Raw genomic sequence first — 19,418 nt, forward strand, 5'->3', positions numbered from 1 at the left:
AACCAACCCTCTGCTACTTCCTGCTCCTTTTCCCACTCATTATTTGAAGGTGGAAACACTAGAATATTATGATACAAAGAATTACTTTATTTACTAAAGATCATCTACCCAATAGCAATGTTTTATATTGAAATACTCATCTACATTATATGTAAATACACATATATACATCTATATAGACGTATATACACTAATGTGTATTTTCACCATATATGTGCATATACAGTACAATATTACAACTTGCTGTCAACTCAATTAACTATGCTAACAAAGGGGAATCAAATTTTTAAAATCATCTTTTTTCTTTTTGTGATAAATTTCCCTTTATCATGCTTGGCTTATCTAAGGGTTGGAATTAGTTTGCAGTTACTGAACACAATCTGACCAATGGACACAAGAGGCTCTTCAGAACCATGCGAAGTATAGTAGAAAAGCAATTTGAAGTTAAAACTTTGTTCCATGATATACATCAACTGAGGGGTCCATAGTTAAAGCTGAAGACTCTATTGGTAAAACTCTAGTCTCAGGGTTCTCTGTCCATTCCCAGTGTTTACAGTTTTAGGTTACAATTACAGAGAGATCAAATCAGAAATAAAACTTCAATGGTACAATTCAGCGCCGATACCACATACAACAATCCATTCATCCAATACTTAAAAAATACCAGGGAAGCACCAGGCTTCTGCTCTCTGTTCTCTGATGCTATTGAAATTTAATAGTTAGGGCTAACAGTAGATCAGATTACATTAACATATGGCTAGGCACATGTGAGCAGGACAAGGAACTCAGGAAAATTTCCCAGCTCTCTAAATTCTTACAGCCAATTTGTGACAAGGCCTTGGGCGTGCTGTGTGGATGAGGGCCCCTGAATTTGCCCAGGATCAAGTAAGACCAATTGTCATTCTAGAGACCTATTTTACCAGGTCTTCCTCTCTCTGTATCTGTCAACTAGTCATCTCTGCGGTTCCTTGTACCTGTGGCCACAATCAACCATTCTGTCTTTCCATGTGCAGCTATTTTTTCATTGTACAAACACAAATACAACACTGCCCTAAAGCAAATTAAAACTATTAATAAAACTAAAACAAAAACCCTTTGCCGTCAAGTCAATTTCGACTCCTAGTAACCCTACAGGACAGAGTAGAACTGCACCATAGAGTTTCCAAGGGGCAGGTGGTGGATTTGAACTGCCAACTTTTTGGTTAGCTGCCAAGCCCTTAACCACTGTGCCACCAGGGCTCCAAAACTATTAATAGCAACCAATATTTACTAAGCACCTGCGGTGAGATAGGCACTCTACTGAAGTGTTTTCCATGCTATCCTTCATTTAATTTCCTATCTTTTGAGGTAGGTCCTATTATCCCATTTTACAGATGAGGAGACTGAGCTTACAGAGAGAGTACCTACTCACTGTCCCATAGCTACTAAGTGTTGCAGCTGGAATTTAAATGTGGGCATTCTGATTGCAGAGCCCATGCACTTAACCATACACACAACTGTCCCTTTCAGTTCATCAGCCTTTCATAGCACCAAGGTCGGTAACCAAAGAGCGAATAGTGGTTTCTGACTACATAACCTCAAAACATTTACCCAATTATACTTACCAAGATAGGTGAGTTGCCTCAAATGACTATCGAAGAACCAGTCACAGCTTTGGTCCTGATCAGGTGATGGAAGAGAGGAAAGGGGCTGGCCCACCTGACTCCCGCACCTTACGAGGATTTCAGGGTATGGTGGCAGGTCTGTGTGCACCAGCAGGAGGTGATTCCCAGGAGCAAAGTTATCAAATGTCGCCGAGAACTTGAAGAGTGAGAAAAGAACAACAGCGCTCATTTAGTGAGGAAGCCCCTCCCCCCCCAAAAAAGGACTAGAGAGAAGGCTGATGGAGCGGTTTAGAAATAAGACAGTTCAGACCCAAACTGTAATTTTTTTTTTGGGGGGGGGGAATGGACCTACATTAAAATCCACTCCATATATATAAAGTTAAATCCACTCCCTAGTAATTTCATCTTTAAAGTTACAAATTCATAGAATGTTGTGAGGAACTGGAAGAGGCCCTAAGGATCTTCTTGTTTAACAACCTCAATTAACAGATAAGAAAACCAATGCCCAGATAAGTGAACAGACTTGTCCTAGGTCGTACAGCTAGAAGAGATAGAAACAGGTCTAGAATTTCTCTCCAATTTTTCTCCACAACTTATAGAGGCAGGTAGTGATGGGAATGTCATCCATTTACAACCATTAGAGCTAATATTGATAGAGTGTTGGGCACATTCTTATTTTTGTAAGTCATTCAATCCTTGCAAGACCCACTGTGATGGTTACTGTTACTACCCTCTTTACAGATGAGGAGAGATTGAGGCAGGCAGAGGTTGAGTAACTTGCCCTGCATCCCAAAACTGGACAGTGCAGGACCAGGATATAAACTGAGGCCATCTAGCTCCAGAATCACCACCTCTCTGCCCTCAAGTTACGATAATTCCACAGAATGTCCTCACTGGAACCTCAAGAAGAGGAAGGGGAGGCGTGCAGCCTTTTTGAGATCCGTGACTAGAGGATCAAGAGATTCTGCTTTGACTCTCCCAGAACTATGTCACACTAAAAGCAGCTTCTAACTCCCTAAGCACTGCCTTCATGACCCTTAGGAGGAATGTGTTTGGTGAGAGGGGAGAAAGTGTGTTAAAAGAAAAGAAGCTTGAGGAAATCCACTGTATTGCTATTTTTGCATAAACTGTATCCATTTTCAGGATCACTAGTCCAATCTTTGCTTCCCCAAAACATATGACTCCTTCAGCCCAACGTAGGCCCCAGGACTCATAAACCCAAAAACAAACCCGCTGCCATCGACTCATAGCGGCCCTATAGGACAGAGTAGAACTGCCCCATAGAGTTCCCAAGGAGCGCCTGGCGGATTTGAACTGCTGACCCTTCTGTTAGCAGCTGTAACACTTAACCACTAGGCCACGAGGGTTTAAAAAATTGAGAAACACACACGCACACAAGCCATATAGACCTTCATTTACAAGTTAATATTTGACCACAAGGTGGCAGTATTCAATGTCTAAATGCCTTTTGTTAAGCCATTTTCTCAGGCTACAAACACTTCCCTCTGGGGTAAGTTGATTCTTAACCCCTAAGATAAGAATGCAATCCTATAGAATGCTTAGGAACTGTTTTTCATTATATCCATAAGATTAAAATTTCTGGCAGAACCATTCTCCATTCAAGGTGAGACCTAAGCAAATTCTAAAATTTTCAAATTATAAAAGCAACCAAATCTCATATTCAGGTTATGTTTATTTGGCCCAAAATGCTGATGCAGAGTTTTCTTTATCAGCATGAAAAGATGCTAATACCTACAACCCCTTATTTCACAGAAGGAAAGGTAAGAACCCTTAGGGGATGGGATGTAACACTGAGTGAATGCCTGGGGTTACCTGCAGAGGTCTGCTGATCCAAGGGGTCTCAAATCGCAAAGTGTAGGTCTCTTGGTCCAAGAGGAGAGCCATCCAGCCATGTGGGTTTGACAACGTGTCACGTACGTAACTGACAGTGGTTGTCTGATTTCTGCTGTCAGTCAGAGTTAAATCATAAGAAACATCTGGTGCATTAGTTCTAGGGTAATTAAAAATAAATAAAATGGGTTTCCAGTTATTTGCCAGTTCTGGATCTAATGTACTCCTCTTTTATCAGTTGTAATTCATGACTGTATTCTCTCCCTGTACATCTCAGGCCCTCTTCATGTACATGTCTATGGTGGTTTTAACAGTCAGTGAGTGGTCCAAACTGCCCTGGAGGAAGTTGCTATTGGATTGTTTGTGCATCACACTCGCCTGATGGGCTACAGGTATAACACTCAGCTCTTAGGCCACTAGTAAGTATCCCTTAGAGAGTTTATATGAGCCAGGAATATATACTATTTATTAAACAAAGAAATGCCCATGGCCAGAATTTTGCTGTAGACCAAATGCATCAGCAGCAGAAAATATCCATATTATTACCGATAACTAGGTGTTCCTAGAGGAGCAACAAGGAGTCCCTGCGTGGTGCAAACAGTTAACACGCTCAGCTAACAGAAAAGGTAGGAGGTGCAAGCCTACCCAGGGGCACTTCAGAAAAAAGGCCTGACGATCTACTTCTGAAAAAAATTAGCCATTGAAAACCCTGTAGAGCACAGTTCTACTCTGACACACACGGGTCACTATGCGTTGGAATCCACTCGATAGCAACTAGTTTTTTTTATGAGAACAATGACTGAGACACAGGGCATGTGATGTCTACATTCTCAGAAGCCTAGGTCCCATTACCCAGCAGGAACAGCTTCAGCTGATCTTCTAGAATGAAGAGGTGATCTGGCTCCTCTCCTGTGGGCTTGCACAATGCCCAGTGTTCACTTTTATTATAGCAGCTCATTGTTGTTGATTTGGTTTTTCAAAAAACACAGATTGTAAGATCCTTGAGTTAGAGGTATGTTTTCCTTCCTCTTAGGTATCCTCCACCCTGGCACACACAGCATACTCAAGTAAGGTTTATTATATGACTGAAAAATGCATGAATGACTGGAGGAGTCTCCAAGACAACGGCCCTGAGTTGTTTTTCAAACCTTGAATTGAAATATCCCCTGAAATCACCTTTAAACTAAGAAACAGTTTAGCCCAAATAATAAAGATTGTCATCCTTGAATATTGTGTTCACCAAAGGGTCAACAACTATTTTAAAGCATAGATGAGAAGGTTGTGGGTTAGGGAGATTAAGTTAATGGAAGTGAGACAACTGGAACAGAAATAATGCAAATGTTGACACAATGTGAAGAATGTAACCAATATCATTGATCATTATGTCTAGAAACTGTGGAATGGGAGCTGGTGTTGCTGTATACATTTTCACCAAAAATAAAATTAAAAAAAAAAACGCATGAATGAGAATTTCCAAAAGCAGTCAGTGCCATTTTCCTAATTAATATAAAAGAGTTCTAGAAAAACTTATTTTTACCAAATGAGGAAACTGAGGCAGAGTATAAAGAAAGAAATAGGTAAATGTCACACTGCAGAATTAGAAATTTATAGTCCAAGATCATTTTACATAGCTTGTCCCCAGAAGTGATTTTTAAGACCTCACTAGAACATAAACAGACCTAACCACATGCTGAAAGAAAGTCAAAGTGGACCTAAAAAACAAAGCAAAAGTCAAAAAAAAAAAAAACCCAATGCACTTTATGACTGTTGTTCCCCTTTGGTTTAGTTTTCATGAGAATCTTTAACTGTGGCATTTTGCTTCAGGCAGACAATTAAATTCTCAAAGTAAAGGGAAATGAGATGAATGAGGATGTTGGGTTTTCAAAATGAGGTGTGGCATGAATCTATCCAAAGACAGTTTATAATCCAGTGGCATATTATAAAAAGAAACATTTTTTTTTTTAGTGTTAAGCATTCGGGTTCTGGAATCAAGTGAGTGTAAATTAGATATCTAGGCCTGCAAGCACTGAGTGTGTGAATCTGGGCAAATTACTGACCCTCTTTAAACTTCAGTTTCCTTTCTTTGTAAAATAGAGGTGGTACATGCCACAACAGGGGTGAGCCTTGAAAACACCACGCCAAGCAAAATAAGTCAGTAGCAAAATGACAATCACTTAGATAAAATCACTTAGACAAAATCAGCAAATATACAGAAACCAAAGATAGTGGTTACCAGGGTTGGGTGGGGGGAAGGGGGAGTTTTTGTTCAGGAGGCATTGGGTTTATGTTAATGGTGTTAGATTTGGAAAAAGACAGCAAGAATGGTTGCACATCTTGAAAAATCTCATCAGTGTCACTAAATTGTACATTTAGAAATTGTTGAGTTGGTGTATGTTTTGTTATGTACATTTGCCTCAGGAGGCAAGCCTGGTAATCTGTCTCTGAAAGATTACAGCCTTGAAAACCCTATGGAGCAGTTCTACTCTGCATACAGGGTTGCCATGCGTCGGAGTCGACTCGATGGCAACTAACAACAACCCATCGCCAAGGGTATCCATATCCATCGCAGTTCATTTAATGAAGAGCCTCAGGTGAGCCAGATTTCCATCCTGGACTATCTCTATTTATTCAGGATATTTGGTCATCTACAAACACACCCCAGCCTTTCATGGTACAGAGCATTGACCTTAGCACTGTAGCACTTGATACATATTTCTGGCAAGATGATGTGTGTTTATTTCATCCCTTAATCAGTGAAATGAAAGGGATGAAAAATACTTGGGATATCTGAGAATTAAATACCCTTTCCCCTCTTTGAGATTAGAATACCTAGTTTTTGTTTTATTGTCCACATTTCTATCAGGATTTAAACCAGGATTAATAGACAATCGTTAAATCACATTCTTAGAGTCAGAACAGGCATGAAGGCTCTAAATTCCCAACTGTCTTAGTCTGCTAGCGTTGCTGTAACACAAATACCACAAATGGATAACTTTAAAGAACAGACATTTATTTTCTCACTGTTTTAGAGGCTAAAAGTCTAAATCAGGGTCTGGGCCATGTTGATTCCTTCTTTGTCCATAGCCCAGTGTTGCTTGGTTAGGCTTGTAGAAGGTCCTCACATGGAATCTGTCTTCCCTAGTAAGAGCTTGCCTCTGTGTCTAATCCGCTCTTTCTATAATTCAGAAGTGATTAGATTTAGGACACACCCTACACTAATATGGCCTCATTAGCATAACAGAGAAAATTCTATTCCCAAATAGGATTACATCCACAGGTATAGGGGTTAGGATTCCAACACATATTTTGGGGGGACACAATTCAATTCATAACACCACCCATTCTAAAAATTTGCCTCCATGGTATTTCATCCATTCCCCTCTAAATTTCATCCAGCTATGGGGAGTTTGGAGGCTTTGTGATGCAGTGGTTAAAGAACCCAGCTGCTAACCAAAAGGTCAGCAGTTTGAAGCCACCAGCTGCTCCTTGGAAACCCTATGGGGCAGTTCTACCCTGTCCTACAAGGTCAGTATGAGTTGCAATTGACTCAACGGCAGCAGGTTTGGGTTTTTGGTCTTGATGGGGAGTTCACATCATCAGACAAAAGATCACTCCACTTATGGGACTTATTTTTAAATATTAACCTTTAGGAAGGCTTTAGAAAACCTTATTCTTTTCTCTCTCTCTGTATTTTCCAGCCATTTGTCCTTAATCTTCATGGTTCTCTCTTCTCCTGACTGAAATCATGAGTCCAAAGCTCCAGATCATCCAATACAAATTGGCCCAATATATGTAAAGAATAAAGAAAATTCATATTTTTCTACCCTAGTCAAATGCTCTCAATTAAATTAACTTTACAAGTAGTTGGGTTTTTTGTTTGTTTGTTTTTGTTTGTTTTAACTATATACCAAAAGAAAAATTTTATTTGGTCAATTGACCCATCTGTTCACATTGAATTCCTCCTGCCTTAAACCACAACCCATTGTCATCAAGTTGATTCTGATGCATAGTGACCTCCTACCTTACCAACCTATATTTTGTCCCTCTTTTCTTAGATATTCTGCATCCTACCTTGAAAATTAAGAAAAAAGTGCCTGAATATGTTATAATATAATCAATTGAGGAGCTATTTGCAGAAATGTTTCTGAATTCTAGCAATGTGTCCTCAAGAGTCCCACTGTTTACCTTCACTAGACTTAATCTTACTTCTCAAACTTCCATCAGCACCACACTGATAAATCAGTTTTTAGGATGTTATTTTTCCTCAATGAGTCTAGTTTCTATAGACTGCCATCTCAATTTTGGAAGGTACAATTTTTCTATACATTTCCCCAGTTTCTGAAGGCCCTTATAAATATGACACCCTCTTCAAATATTTTCAAACCACTATTAGCCTTGATAAGGCTCTCTTTGTCTTTGACAGCTTCACACCTTTTTTTGTATGCCCTTCTCCTTCCAGTCAGCTTCCAGGAGTCTGATGCTAACCCCTTGATCAAGCAGAGACCTACCATAGCACGCCGTGATCCTAAATTGTCTTTCCTTTTCCCCCTGTGTGCATCGCCCATTCTCTTACAGCTGTGATCCTGTCAAACATCCCCATCCGTCTCAACCAAGTTCACAGGCACTCACATGCAGCAGCAACTTTCTGTAGTACCATACCCGTAGAGAAGGAGGTTACCAAATATACCTTTATTCTAGCTGGTAGTGGAAAGGGTCATATGTTGCATTCTGAAAAGCAAATCAAAATGTAAAAGACCCATAACCCACTAGGAAAGATGCCTTGCACTGACCATCACCTGGGGTCAAAACTTAAAAGTCAAGTCAGCTCCCATCCTTTTAGGCCAAATGCCAGCAGTGACAGTGACGGGTTCTTCTAAAAAGCAACCAAAGAACATCAAGAGTTGAAGAACACCAGGAAGAGAATTTACCAACCATAACTACCACAATTTTTGCTTGCCCTAAATAGCCACCAATTTCCCCGTGCCCTAAATAGCCACCAATCTCCCACTCTTTACTGTTAATGAAGCAAAGGAGTACAAAAGTATTTCTAATTTGGAGGAGCCAAGGGAGTCTGCATGGGCCATTAGCAGCAGAGAGCTTCATTACTAGGGGAAGAAGTCTCTCCCTGAACTTCTCATGGCTTTACGTGCAAGAAATCAGGAGGCAACCAGTCCATTTTCAACATTAACCCTTGCCTCTGCATCAGCAACAGCTCCTGTATACAATCAAAAAGACAAAAGGACTACAAGCCTTGCACGTTACTTTTTCTTTTCGGGGTGGGGAGGATGGGTGTCTTATTTTTGTTCTTTAAAAAAAAAAAAAGAAAAAGCTTTTTTTAAAGTCAGGGACAATTTTCTTTAGAAATATAGCACTGTCACTTGTTAAAACTTCCCAGCCTAAGTACCAATTTACCATAAAAAAAAAAAACGGTGATGTAATTTAGTGCCCATGTACTGCACAGAACTGTCGAATGTATACTGCCCACAAAGGATTTGTCAGGTAATCATCAATACCAATGAGGACAAATATTAACTCCCTGGTTTGTGTTTACCATTAACTTACTTTTCCTGAGGGTTCATATCTCTATGTATCAAGACAAATACTGCATTAAGCTCTAAATGCTCTGAATTCGGAACAAATGTAAAATAAACTCTTTGTAATTACACATCTCCTAAGCTAGACACATTGAAATAGCTAGTCTCAAATTGTGCTGCAAGCATCTCCTGGATAGTGGTACTTGCTGCTCTCGCTCTCATCTTTCACGACACAAAGAGGACAAAATCCAAATTTTAAGACCACCCAACAAAATTTGTGTGGCACAGCTCTGCTTAAGCATTCTTTAAAAAATACACTGGGTTTATAGTAGTCCTTGTTACAGGATGCTAAGCCACCTGTTGACCTGCCACAATCCAGTGATATTTTATGTAATTCATAAGTTTTTTTTTTCATATATGCCATTATAGATTCAGAAACACTTAAATATTTCTCCTTTCAGGTATGCCTAAAAAAGAGAAAAGAAACTGTAATACTCAGTCTCTCACCAAACATTTAATAAATCCTTACACTCACATACACTCACATACAAAACAGAACTGGGAGACAGACACGCAAGTCACATGACCTAATGATTCCTGTGTTTCTAGCAGGCACATCCCACCTTCATCCCTCCATGAGTTTGCAGATGTATATTTCTGTCTGCCTTTTTTCGGAGTTGGCTAAAGCAATAATTTATCATAGAGAAGCCCGAGAATTAACCTGGTATCTCCTTAAAGTAGTCTGTTTTCAGACTACCACAGTTTTTGCAATATATGTATCTGCTCTTTTACTAGGCCAACACTCCTTGTTCATTCTCTCTTAATCCACAAAAAGAAACAAAAGATATGAGTGATATTACCTAAGATGATCCTTGATACACCGTTGCATCCCTTCTCTTGATCTGCTGAGCCCAAATGGAATGACCACCTCAAATATGAGAATCTAGCACCTGTCAGTCAGTTTGTCATACTGTGGGTGGCTTGTATATTGGTGTGATGCTGAAAGCTATGCCACTGATATTTCAAATACCAGCAGGGGTTATCTATGGTAGACATGTTTCAGCAGAGCTTCCAGACTAAGACAGACTAGGAAGAAAGGTCTGGCAACTTACTTCTGAAAATTAGCCAATGGATACTTTACAAATCACAACACAATACTGTCCAATATAGTGCTAGAAGATGAGTCTCCTAATTTAAACCACTCAAAATACAGAGTGGCCACCATAATGGACTCAAGCATACTAATGATTGTAAAGGTGGCACAGGACAGGGCAGTGTTTTCCTGTTGTATATGGGGTCGCCCTGAGTTGGAGCCAACTCAATGGCAACTAATGACAACAATGTAAGAATGCCATCATTGGGGCTTTCAACCAGAAGGTAGACAAGTACTTGTCAGGGATATTGAAAAACAATGCTATACATCAGACAGGGAGTTGGACAAAAAATAAAAAATCTGTCTTCAGTAGTCCTGTTGTAGAGGTGACTGACCCCGGCTCCCAAGAAGCTATTGTTAGCTCTTCTCCCCAGCTTGTGTGCAGTGACATCATATGGGTGGCTTTAACCACAGAAATAAATAAATGCTACAAATCAGGATTTTTTATTCTGAAAAGCCAGTTGTTAAACATTTACCAGCATATCACTGTGCCCCATTATTATTCATGAACCTTATTAACCATACAGTGTTCTGAAGGTATTCCTCAGTTTGACATCCATTATGATTTTTAGAGCTTTTTCTATTTTATTGCTGTAACTTCTGCTGCCAAGCCAGGATAGTTCTTGGAATTTTCCTGTCTCACAGGGTTTTTTTTTGTTTTGTTTTGTTTTTTTGAGGACTGAAAAGATACCATTAGTGATGCCATGCCTATTTATCCCTAGGAAGGAGAGTCAGGCAATTATTAAAGGAAAAGCTAGGCCAAAATTTCCATTTGAACTCTTCTTTACTTTTGCCTTCACAGAGGCAGGGGGTGCCTCATACTTTGAACACTGACACATTAAGAGCAGTTACATAGGTAAAAACTGAACGCAAGCACTACAGGAGAGGATATTAAGCAAGATCTAAGAATCAAGGCGATCGACAGAGCATTAACCTTTTCTTTTCCAAGCAAAGCAGGAAGGAAGAAACAGAAGGCGCTGGGGTACAACGAATCAAAGACTGCGTCTTGCATGACTCCAGATTGTATGACAACCTAGAAGGTTCTCTGGAATAATTTCCATGTGATTACTGGGAATTATTCCCGTATTTTTCAAGAAGTGGATTGTGGTACATTTGAATACACTGAATTCCCTTGCCAGGGATTTGTTTCCAGAAACATAATAATCTAGAGTATTTGAATCAATTAATAGTACTCTCATGTGTTATTTTATAAATCACAAGGGTAAAATACAGGCTTACTAAAGCCAACATTATTGTGCACTTACTACAAGCCAAGCAATGACCCTGCTACATAAATACCATTATTCCCATTTTACTGATGAGAGAACAGAAACAAAAAGAGGTGAAATAACTAGTCCACAAGAACCCACCTAGGAAGTAGGTGAGTCATGACTTGTACCTAAGAATCACAAATGATTCTTAATTATGGCTCTAATCTTCAGTCTTTGAAAAATAACTTCAAATATATGAACATTTCCTGACTTTATTTTATGCACACCCTATACAAACTCAGAAGGACTCGTTGGACAATCCATAGCATCTAACAAACTATTTTGATTTCCCCCACACTCCATCTAGTCAATAGTTGAAAGATGAATTCAAGGTCTGATTTGTTGATGTCTGAAAAAGTCTGTTAGGACTGAAGGAGCTATAGAGTGCTCTATAACACAAAGATGTAATCCCAAGATGGTGGTTGTAAGGGTTGAGTTCTTGTTCTCCCTCAACACAATTCTACGTGTCTACAACACCAGGGCAAGAGAACAACTGGCAACTGTAGGCAAACTGCTGACTGAGTTGAAAGCAGGGAGAGAGGAAGAAGGAATCAGCTGTTAGAAGAAATGTTGATAGCCCCAGGAAGGCAAAAACCCAGAGCACATTATTAAAGGACATTCCAAAGTATTAGATGTTCCTAGGATTTTAGAAACTAAGACTTGGTATAGCATTTTAATTCTGGGTCTTCTGAAGAAAAGTTAAATGCCCTGGACTCCTTATGAACATGTCCTGAAAGAGAAGTAGACAATAATGACATTATAAGAAGATTTGATGCAGTCTATAATTTTTTATTTGTATTCATTTATTCGACACAAATTTTATTGAGGGACTATATGCTTAACATGACATTGGACATCATAACATAAAAAAAATCCTATCATCATCCTACTTATCATATACTAAGAAAGATGGAAAACTTATAAAGCTATGTAGGAGCTATGATTATTGGTTAGAGCAAGTATAGAGAACTAGTACACAACAGGGATATCAAAACCTATAAGGGAGCTCAGGGAAGCTTGCCAGAGAAAATGACCTCTGTGTGAAGTTCACGGAATCTGAACCTTATGAACTGAACAGCATGAAGCTGTTGGATGTGGCTGAGACACAGAGTGCAGGGAAGGGATGGCAGAGTGCTGAGACATGACACTAGAACTATAGGCAAAGACCAGGTCAAGAAAAGCCCATGGGACATTAAGGATGCTGGACTTTCCTGGGGAAGCACCAGGGAGCCATTAAAAGGTTTCAACCCAGGGAATGGATGGCAAGACCAGACCTGCATTTATGAAGTTCAAGGACTAGAACACAGTAGGGTGGCAAGCTAGCAGCCACTGCGGTCACCCAGGTGAGAGATAAGGGCAACCTGGTCTAGAGAGGGGGCAGTTGGGAAGAAGAGAAATAGACTCAAGATGGATTTTTTTTTAGAAGATAAGATCGACAGGACTTTGTAGGTGATTTATGTGGGAAATAAGGTTAGAAAATGAATCAAGGATGACTGCATGGTCCCTGTTTGGATGACTGGCAGATGCGCCTCAATGGGACTCTAAACACACAGAGAGAAACAGGCCTATGAAGAGAGACCATAAACTCCATTTTGGTAAGGTAGCTTTCAGGTTCCTATTAAACACACTAGTGGAAATATTGAGAGAATTGCTACTCAACAGAAATATAATGGAAGCCACTATGCAAGACACATATCTAATTTTAAATTTTGTAGTCCAAAAAAACTAAACCTGTTGCTGTTGCTGTTGAGTCTATTCCAACTCATAGTGACTCCTACAGAACAGAGTAGAGCTGCCTCGTATATTTCCAAGGAGCGGCTGGTGGATTCAAACTGCCAAAGTTTTGGTTAGCAGCCGAGTTCTTAACCATGGCTTCGAGAGACAGGTGAAACTAAACCTAGTATATCCAAAATGTTATCATTTCAATGTAGTCAATATACAAATTATTGAGTCATTTTATACTCTTTTCTTTGTACTAAGTCTTTGAAATACAGTTCATAATGTACACTTATAGCACATCTCAACTTGGACTAGGCACATTTTTTTGTTGTTGTCTGTTTAGTGTTTCTCCATCTCCCCCTCCCCTCTCTCATAACCATCAAAGATTGTTTCTTTCTTGTGTGTAAACCTTTTCATGAGCGGTAGTAGTGGTCTCATGCAATATTTGTCCTTTAATCAATTTATTTCATTCAGAATAATGCCTTCCAGATTCATCCACGTTATGAGATGCTTCGCAGATTCATCATTGTTCTTTATCACTGCGTAGTACTATGTACCATAGTTTTTTAATCCGTTCATCTGTTGATGGGCATCTAGGTTGTTTCCATCTTCTTGCTATTATGAACAATGCTGCAATGAACATGGGTGTGCATATGTCTATTGGTGTGACAGCTCTTATTTCTCTAGGCTATATTCCTAGGAGTAGGATTGCTAGATCATATGGTATTTCTATTTCTACCTTTCTAAGGAAGCAAAGGGCCTCTTCAAAGTGTTGAAGAGCAAAGATGTCACCCTGAAGATTAAGGTGTGTCTGACCCAAGCCATGGTATTTTCAATCACATCATATGCATGTGAAAGCTCAACAATGAATAAGGAAGACCAAAGAAGAGCTGACACCTTCGAATTGTGGTGTTGGCAAAGAATATTGAATATACCATGGACTGCCAAAAGAATGAACAAATCTGTCTTGGAAGAAGTGCAGCCAGAATGCTCCTCAGAGGCAAGAATGTCAAGACTGCATCTTACATACTTTGGACATGTTGTCAGGAGGGATCAGTCCCTGCAGAAGGACATTATGCTTGGCAGAGTACAGGGTCAGCTGAAAAGAGGAAGACCCTCAACGAGGTGGATTGACACAGTGCCTGCAACAATGAGCTCAAGCATAACAACGATTGTAAGGATGGCGTAGGACGGGGCAGTGTTTCATTCTGTTGCGCATAGGGTCGCCATGAGTTGGAACCAACTCGATGGTTCCTAACAACAACAACAACAAGGAAGCACCATATTATTTTCCAAAATGGCTGTACCATTTTACATTCCCGCCAACCGTGCGTAAGAGTTCCAATCTCCCTGCAGCCTCTCCAACATTTGTTATTTCTGCTTTTTTGATTCGTGCCAGTAATGCCAGGGTGAGATGGTATCACATTGTAGTTTTTTGTCGTTGTTATGAATGTTTTTAAATTTTTATTGTACTTTAAGTGAAAGCTTACAAATCAAGTCAGTCTCTTATACAAAAACTTATATACACCTATATACTACTAGTTGCTCTCCCCCTAATGAGACAGGGCATTCTTTCCCTCCACTCTCTACTTTTGTGTCCATTTGACCAGCTTCTGGCCCCCTCTGCCCTCTCATCTCTTCTCCAGACACCAGTATCATTTTCTATCCCATAGTCCAGTCTAATCCCTGTCTGAAGAGCTGACTCTGGGAATGATTCCTGTCTTGGGCTAACAGACGGTCTGGGGACCAAGACCTCTGAGGTCTTTCTAGTCTCAATCAGACCGTTTGGTCTTTTTACAAGAATTTGGGGTCTGCATCCCACTGCTCTCCTGCTCCCCCAGGGGTTTTCTGTACACACTGTAGTTTTGATTTACATATTTTTTTTTTTATTGGCTAGTGATGTCAAGCATTTTCCTTATGTGTCTGTTAGCCACTTAAATGTTGTCTTTGGTGAAGTGTCTGTTCATTTTCTTTGCCCATTTTTTAATTGGATTATTTGTCTTTTTGTTGTAGAGGTGTTGGATTTTCCTGTAGATTTTAGAGCCTAGACCTTTGTCGGATTTGCCATAGTCAAAAAATTTTTCCCAGTCTGTAGGTTCTCTTTTTACTCTTTCAGTGAAGTCTTTTAATGAGCATAAGTGTTTAATTTTTAGAAGACCCCAGTTATCTAGCTTATATTCTGCAGTTTGTATATTATTAGTTATGGTTTGTACCCTGTTAATGTCATGTGTTAGGGCCTCTAGCATTCATCCTATTTTTTCTTCTATGATTTTTATAGTTTTTGGTCTTATATTTAGGGCTTTGATCTATTTTGAATTAGTTTTCGTGTGTGGCTGAGGAATGGGTCCTGTCTAATTTTTTTACAGATAGACATTCAGTTTTGCCAGCACCATTTGTTAAAAAGACTATTTACTCCCATTTAATGGACTTTGGGCCCTTGTCGAAGATCAGGTGACTGTAGGTGGATGAATTTACATCTGAGTTCTCAATTCAGTTTCATTGGACAATGTATCTGTTGTTGTATCAGTACCAGGCTGTTTTGACTACCATAGCTGTTTAGTAGGTTTTGAGGTCAGGTAGTGCGAGCCTTCCTACTTTATTCTTCTTATTCGATAGTGCTTTACTTATCCAGGGCGTCTTCCCTTTCTATATAAAGTTAATAATTAGTTTTTCCATCTCTTTAAAGAATGCTGTTGGTATTTGAATTGGGTTTGCATTGTATTTGTAGATTGTTTTGGGTAGAACTGACATTTTCACAATCTTGAGTCTACCTATCCATGAGCATGGTATGTTTTTCCATTTATGTAGTTCTCTTTTGGTTTCTTGCAGCAGTGTTTTGTAGTTTTCTTTGTATAGGTCTTTTACATCCTTGGTTAGATTTATTCCTAAGTATTTTATTTTTTTAGGGGCTATTCTAAATGGCATTTTTTTCCTGATTTCCTTTTCATTATTCTCGTTATTGGTGTATAGAAATTCAACTGATTTTTGTCTGTTTGCCTTGTATCCTGCTACTCTGCTGAATCTTGCTATTAGTTCCGGTAGTTTTCTTGTGGAGTCTTTTGGGTTCTCTATGTAGTGCTGTATCATCTGCAAATAGGGACAGTTTTACTTCTTCCTTACCAATTTGGGTTCTCTTTATTTCTTTTTTTTGCCTTATTGTTCTAGCTAGGACTGCCAGTACAATACTAAACGGGAGTGGTGATAAAGGGCATTCTTGTCTAGTTCCTGTTCTCAAGGGAAATGTTTCAGCCTCTCTCCATTAATAATGGTTTTGTTTAGATACGCTTTGTTAGGTTGGAGAATTTCCCTTCTATACCTATTTATTGAGAGTTTTTGTCAGGAATGAGTGTTGGACTTTGTCAAATGCCTTTTGTGCATCAATTGAGATGATCAGGTGATTCTTTCCTTTTATTTATGTGGTGGATTACATTGATTGATTTTCTAATGTTGAACCATCCTTGCATACCTGGTATGAATCCTACTTGGTCATGGTTTTTTTGTTTGTTTGTTTGTTTAATATGATGCCTAATTCTATTGGCTAGAATTTTGTTCAGAATTTTTGTGTCTATATTCATGAGAGATATTGGTCTGTAATTTTCTTTTTTTGTGGTGTCTTTGCCTGGTTTTGGTATCAGGGTTATGCTGGCTTAATAGAATGAATTTGTAAATATTCCTTTCTTTTTTATGTTCTGAAATAGTTTGAATAGTACTGGTGTAAGCTCTTCTCTAAATGTTTAGTAGAATTCTCCAGCGAAACCATCTAGGCCAGGGTTTTTTTTGTTGGAAGTTTTTTTTTTTTTTTTACCTTTTCAACCTCTTCTCTTGTTATGGGTCTGTTCAGATTTTCTACATCATTTTGTGTTAGTTTCGGTAGGTAGTGTGTTTCTAGAAATTTGTCTATTTCCTCTGGGTTTTCAAATTTGTTGGAATATAGTTTTTCATAATACTGTTATTATCCTTTTTATTTCAGCTGGGTCTGTTGTAATATCCTCCCATTTAATTTCTTATTGGGGTTATTTGCATCCTCTCCTGTTTTACTTTTGTCAATTTGTCCAGTGGTTTGTCGATTTTGCTGATCCTTTCCAAGAAACAACTTTTGGTTTTGTTGATTCTTTCTATTGTTTTCCTACTCTCTATTTCATTTATTTCTGCTTTGATCTTATTGCCTTTCTTCTGGTGGCTGTGAACTTCTTTTGCTGTTCTCTTTCTATTTGTTTGAGTTGTGTAGCTAAATGTTTTGATTTTGTCCCTTCTTTTTTGATGTGTGCGTCTATTGCTATAAATTCACCTCTGAGCATTGCGTTGGCTCTGTCCCAAAGGTTTTGGTATGATGTGTTTTCATTCTTATTTAATTCTAGGAATTTTTTTATTCTAGCTCTGATTTTTTCTATTACCCAGTGATTTTTAAGCAAGGTGTTACTCAGTTTCCACATAATTGATATTTTTTTTCCTTGCTCTTCCTGTTGTTAATTTCTACTTTGATGGCATTGTGATCAGAGAAGATACTTTGTATTATCTCAGTGTTTTGGATTTTGTTGAGGGCTCCTTTGTGGCCTAAGATGTGGTCTATTTTGGAGAACATTCCACGTGCATTGGAAAAGAACACGTACTTCACAGCTCTTGGGTGAAGTGTTCTATATATCTCTATGAGGTTAAGTTGGCTGATTGCTGCCTTTTGATCTTTTGTATCTTTTTTGAGTTTCTTTCTAGATATTCTGTCCTTTACTGAGAGTGGTGTGTTGAAGCCTCCTACTATTATTGCAGAACTGTCAACTTCTGTTTTCAGTGCTGTTAGAGGTTCTTTTATGTATTTTGGACCCTTACCATTGGGTGCTTAGATATTTATTATGGTAATGTCATCATAATGGATCATCCCTTTAGTCATTATATTATGCCCTTTGTCTTTTTTGGTGGATTTTGTTTTAAAGCCTATTTTATCTGAGATTAGTATTGCCACTCCTGCTCTTTTTGGTAGCTGTTTGCTTGATATTTTTTTTCCATCCTTTGATTTTTAATAAATTTATGTTTTTGTTTCTAAGGTGTGTCTCTTGTAGACAGCGTATTGATGGATCCTGTTCTTTTATCCATTCTGTCACTCTCTGTCTGTTTATGGGTGCTTAGGCCATTTACATTCAGTGTAATTATTGATAGGTATGAGTTTATTCATGTCATTTTATACTGCTTTTTTTTTTTTTTTTGTGGTGCTGACGTTTTTTTTGTTCCTCTTACTCTCCTGTGCTGAATTCCTTTTGTTTGCGGATTTTTTTTAATTTATTTTGTTTTTGTAGATTTTGTTTTTACGGAGACTTTATATTTTTATTCTTTATGTTGAAGAGTAGATTTATTAACTTTCTTTGTGGTTACCTTAAAATTTACCCTTATCTTCCTAAGTTTGAATCAGGTTTTTATTACTTGGTATTGCCTTTTTTTTTTTTTTTAATTGCCTTACCCTTCCTCTCCATTTTAAAGTTCTATAACTACACCATTTATTCCCTCTTTTATTGTTCTGATGTTGTTGTCATTTACAGATTAATCTCTCTGGTTCCCTGTTATAAATCTTTCAGTTTTGATTAATCCTTGAGAGTTCTTTTCCTAGACTGGTATCTGGCTGATGCGGTCTTGTGTCCTAGATTCAAGCTATTGTCTGATGCTGTTTGTTCTCAGGCCAAAGAACTCTTTTTAATAATTCTTGTAAGTCTGGTTTAGTTTTTACATATTCCCTTAATCTTTGCTTATCTGGAAATGTCCTAATTTCACCATCATATTTGAATGAGAGTTTTGAAGGATGTATTATTCTTGGTTGGCTATTTTTTTTTTTCTTTCAAGGTTTTCTATATGTCATTCCATTGCCTTCTTGACTGCATGGTTTCTGCCAAGTAATCAGGACTTAGTCTTATTGTTTCCCCTTTGTATGTGACTTTTCATTTTTCCCAAGCTGCTCTCAGGATTCTTTCTCTGTCTTTGGTTTTAGCAAATGTGATTATGATATGCCTTGGAGATTTTCTTTTGGGGTCTATCCTATATGGTGTTCATGGAGCTTCTTGGATGGTCAGCTTTTCATCTTTCATGATATTAGGGAAGATTTCTGTCAGCAATTCTTCAATGATCCTCTCTGTGTTTTCCATTTTCTCCCCCTGTTCTTGAACTCCATTCACTTGCAAATATTTGCTTTTGATTGTATCCCACATCATTCTCAGGGTTTCTTCATTTTTCTTTGTTCTTTTCTCTGATTTTTCCTCAAACAAAATGGTATCTAAGTATTTGTCTTTGGTTTTGCTGATCCCGT

At 38.5% G+C, this 19,418-nt stretch overlaps 1 protein-coding gene across 1 annotated transcript in view; it reads right to left on the reverse strand.

Annotated features, from left to right (window-relative positions):
• Positions 1–19,418, reverse strand: part of PKHD1 (PKHD1 ciliary IPT domain containing fibrocystin/polyductin) — a 595,384-nt gene that overhangs the window by 294,348 nt on the left and 281,618 nt on the right. The window contains exons 48-49 of the mRNA XM_003404439.3: positions 3,438–3,615; positions 1,605–1,800 (exon numbers count right to left, since the gene is read on the reverse strand). Of these exons, the coding sequence (XP_003404487.2) occupies positions 1,605–1,800; positions 3,438–3,615 (374 nt within the window). The remainder of the gene's footprint in view (positions 1–1,604; positions 1,801–3,437; positions 3,616–19,418) is intronic.

The sequence above is a fragment of the Loxodonta africana genome, chromosome 1 (genome assembly GCF_030014295.1).
Source record: "Loxodonta africana isolate mLoxAfr1 chromosome 1, mLoxAfr1.hap2, whole genome shotgun sequence".
NCBI classification, from domain to species: Eukaryota; Metazoa; Chordata; class Mammalia; order Proboscidea; family Elephantidae; genus Loxodonta; species Loxodonta africana.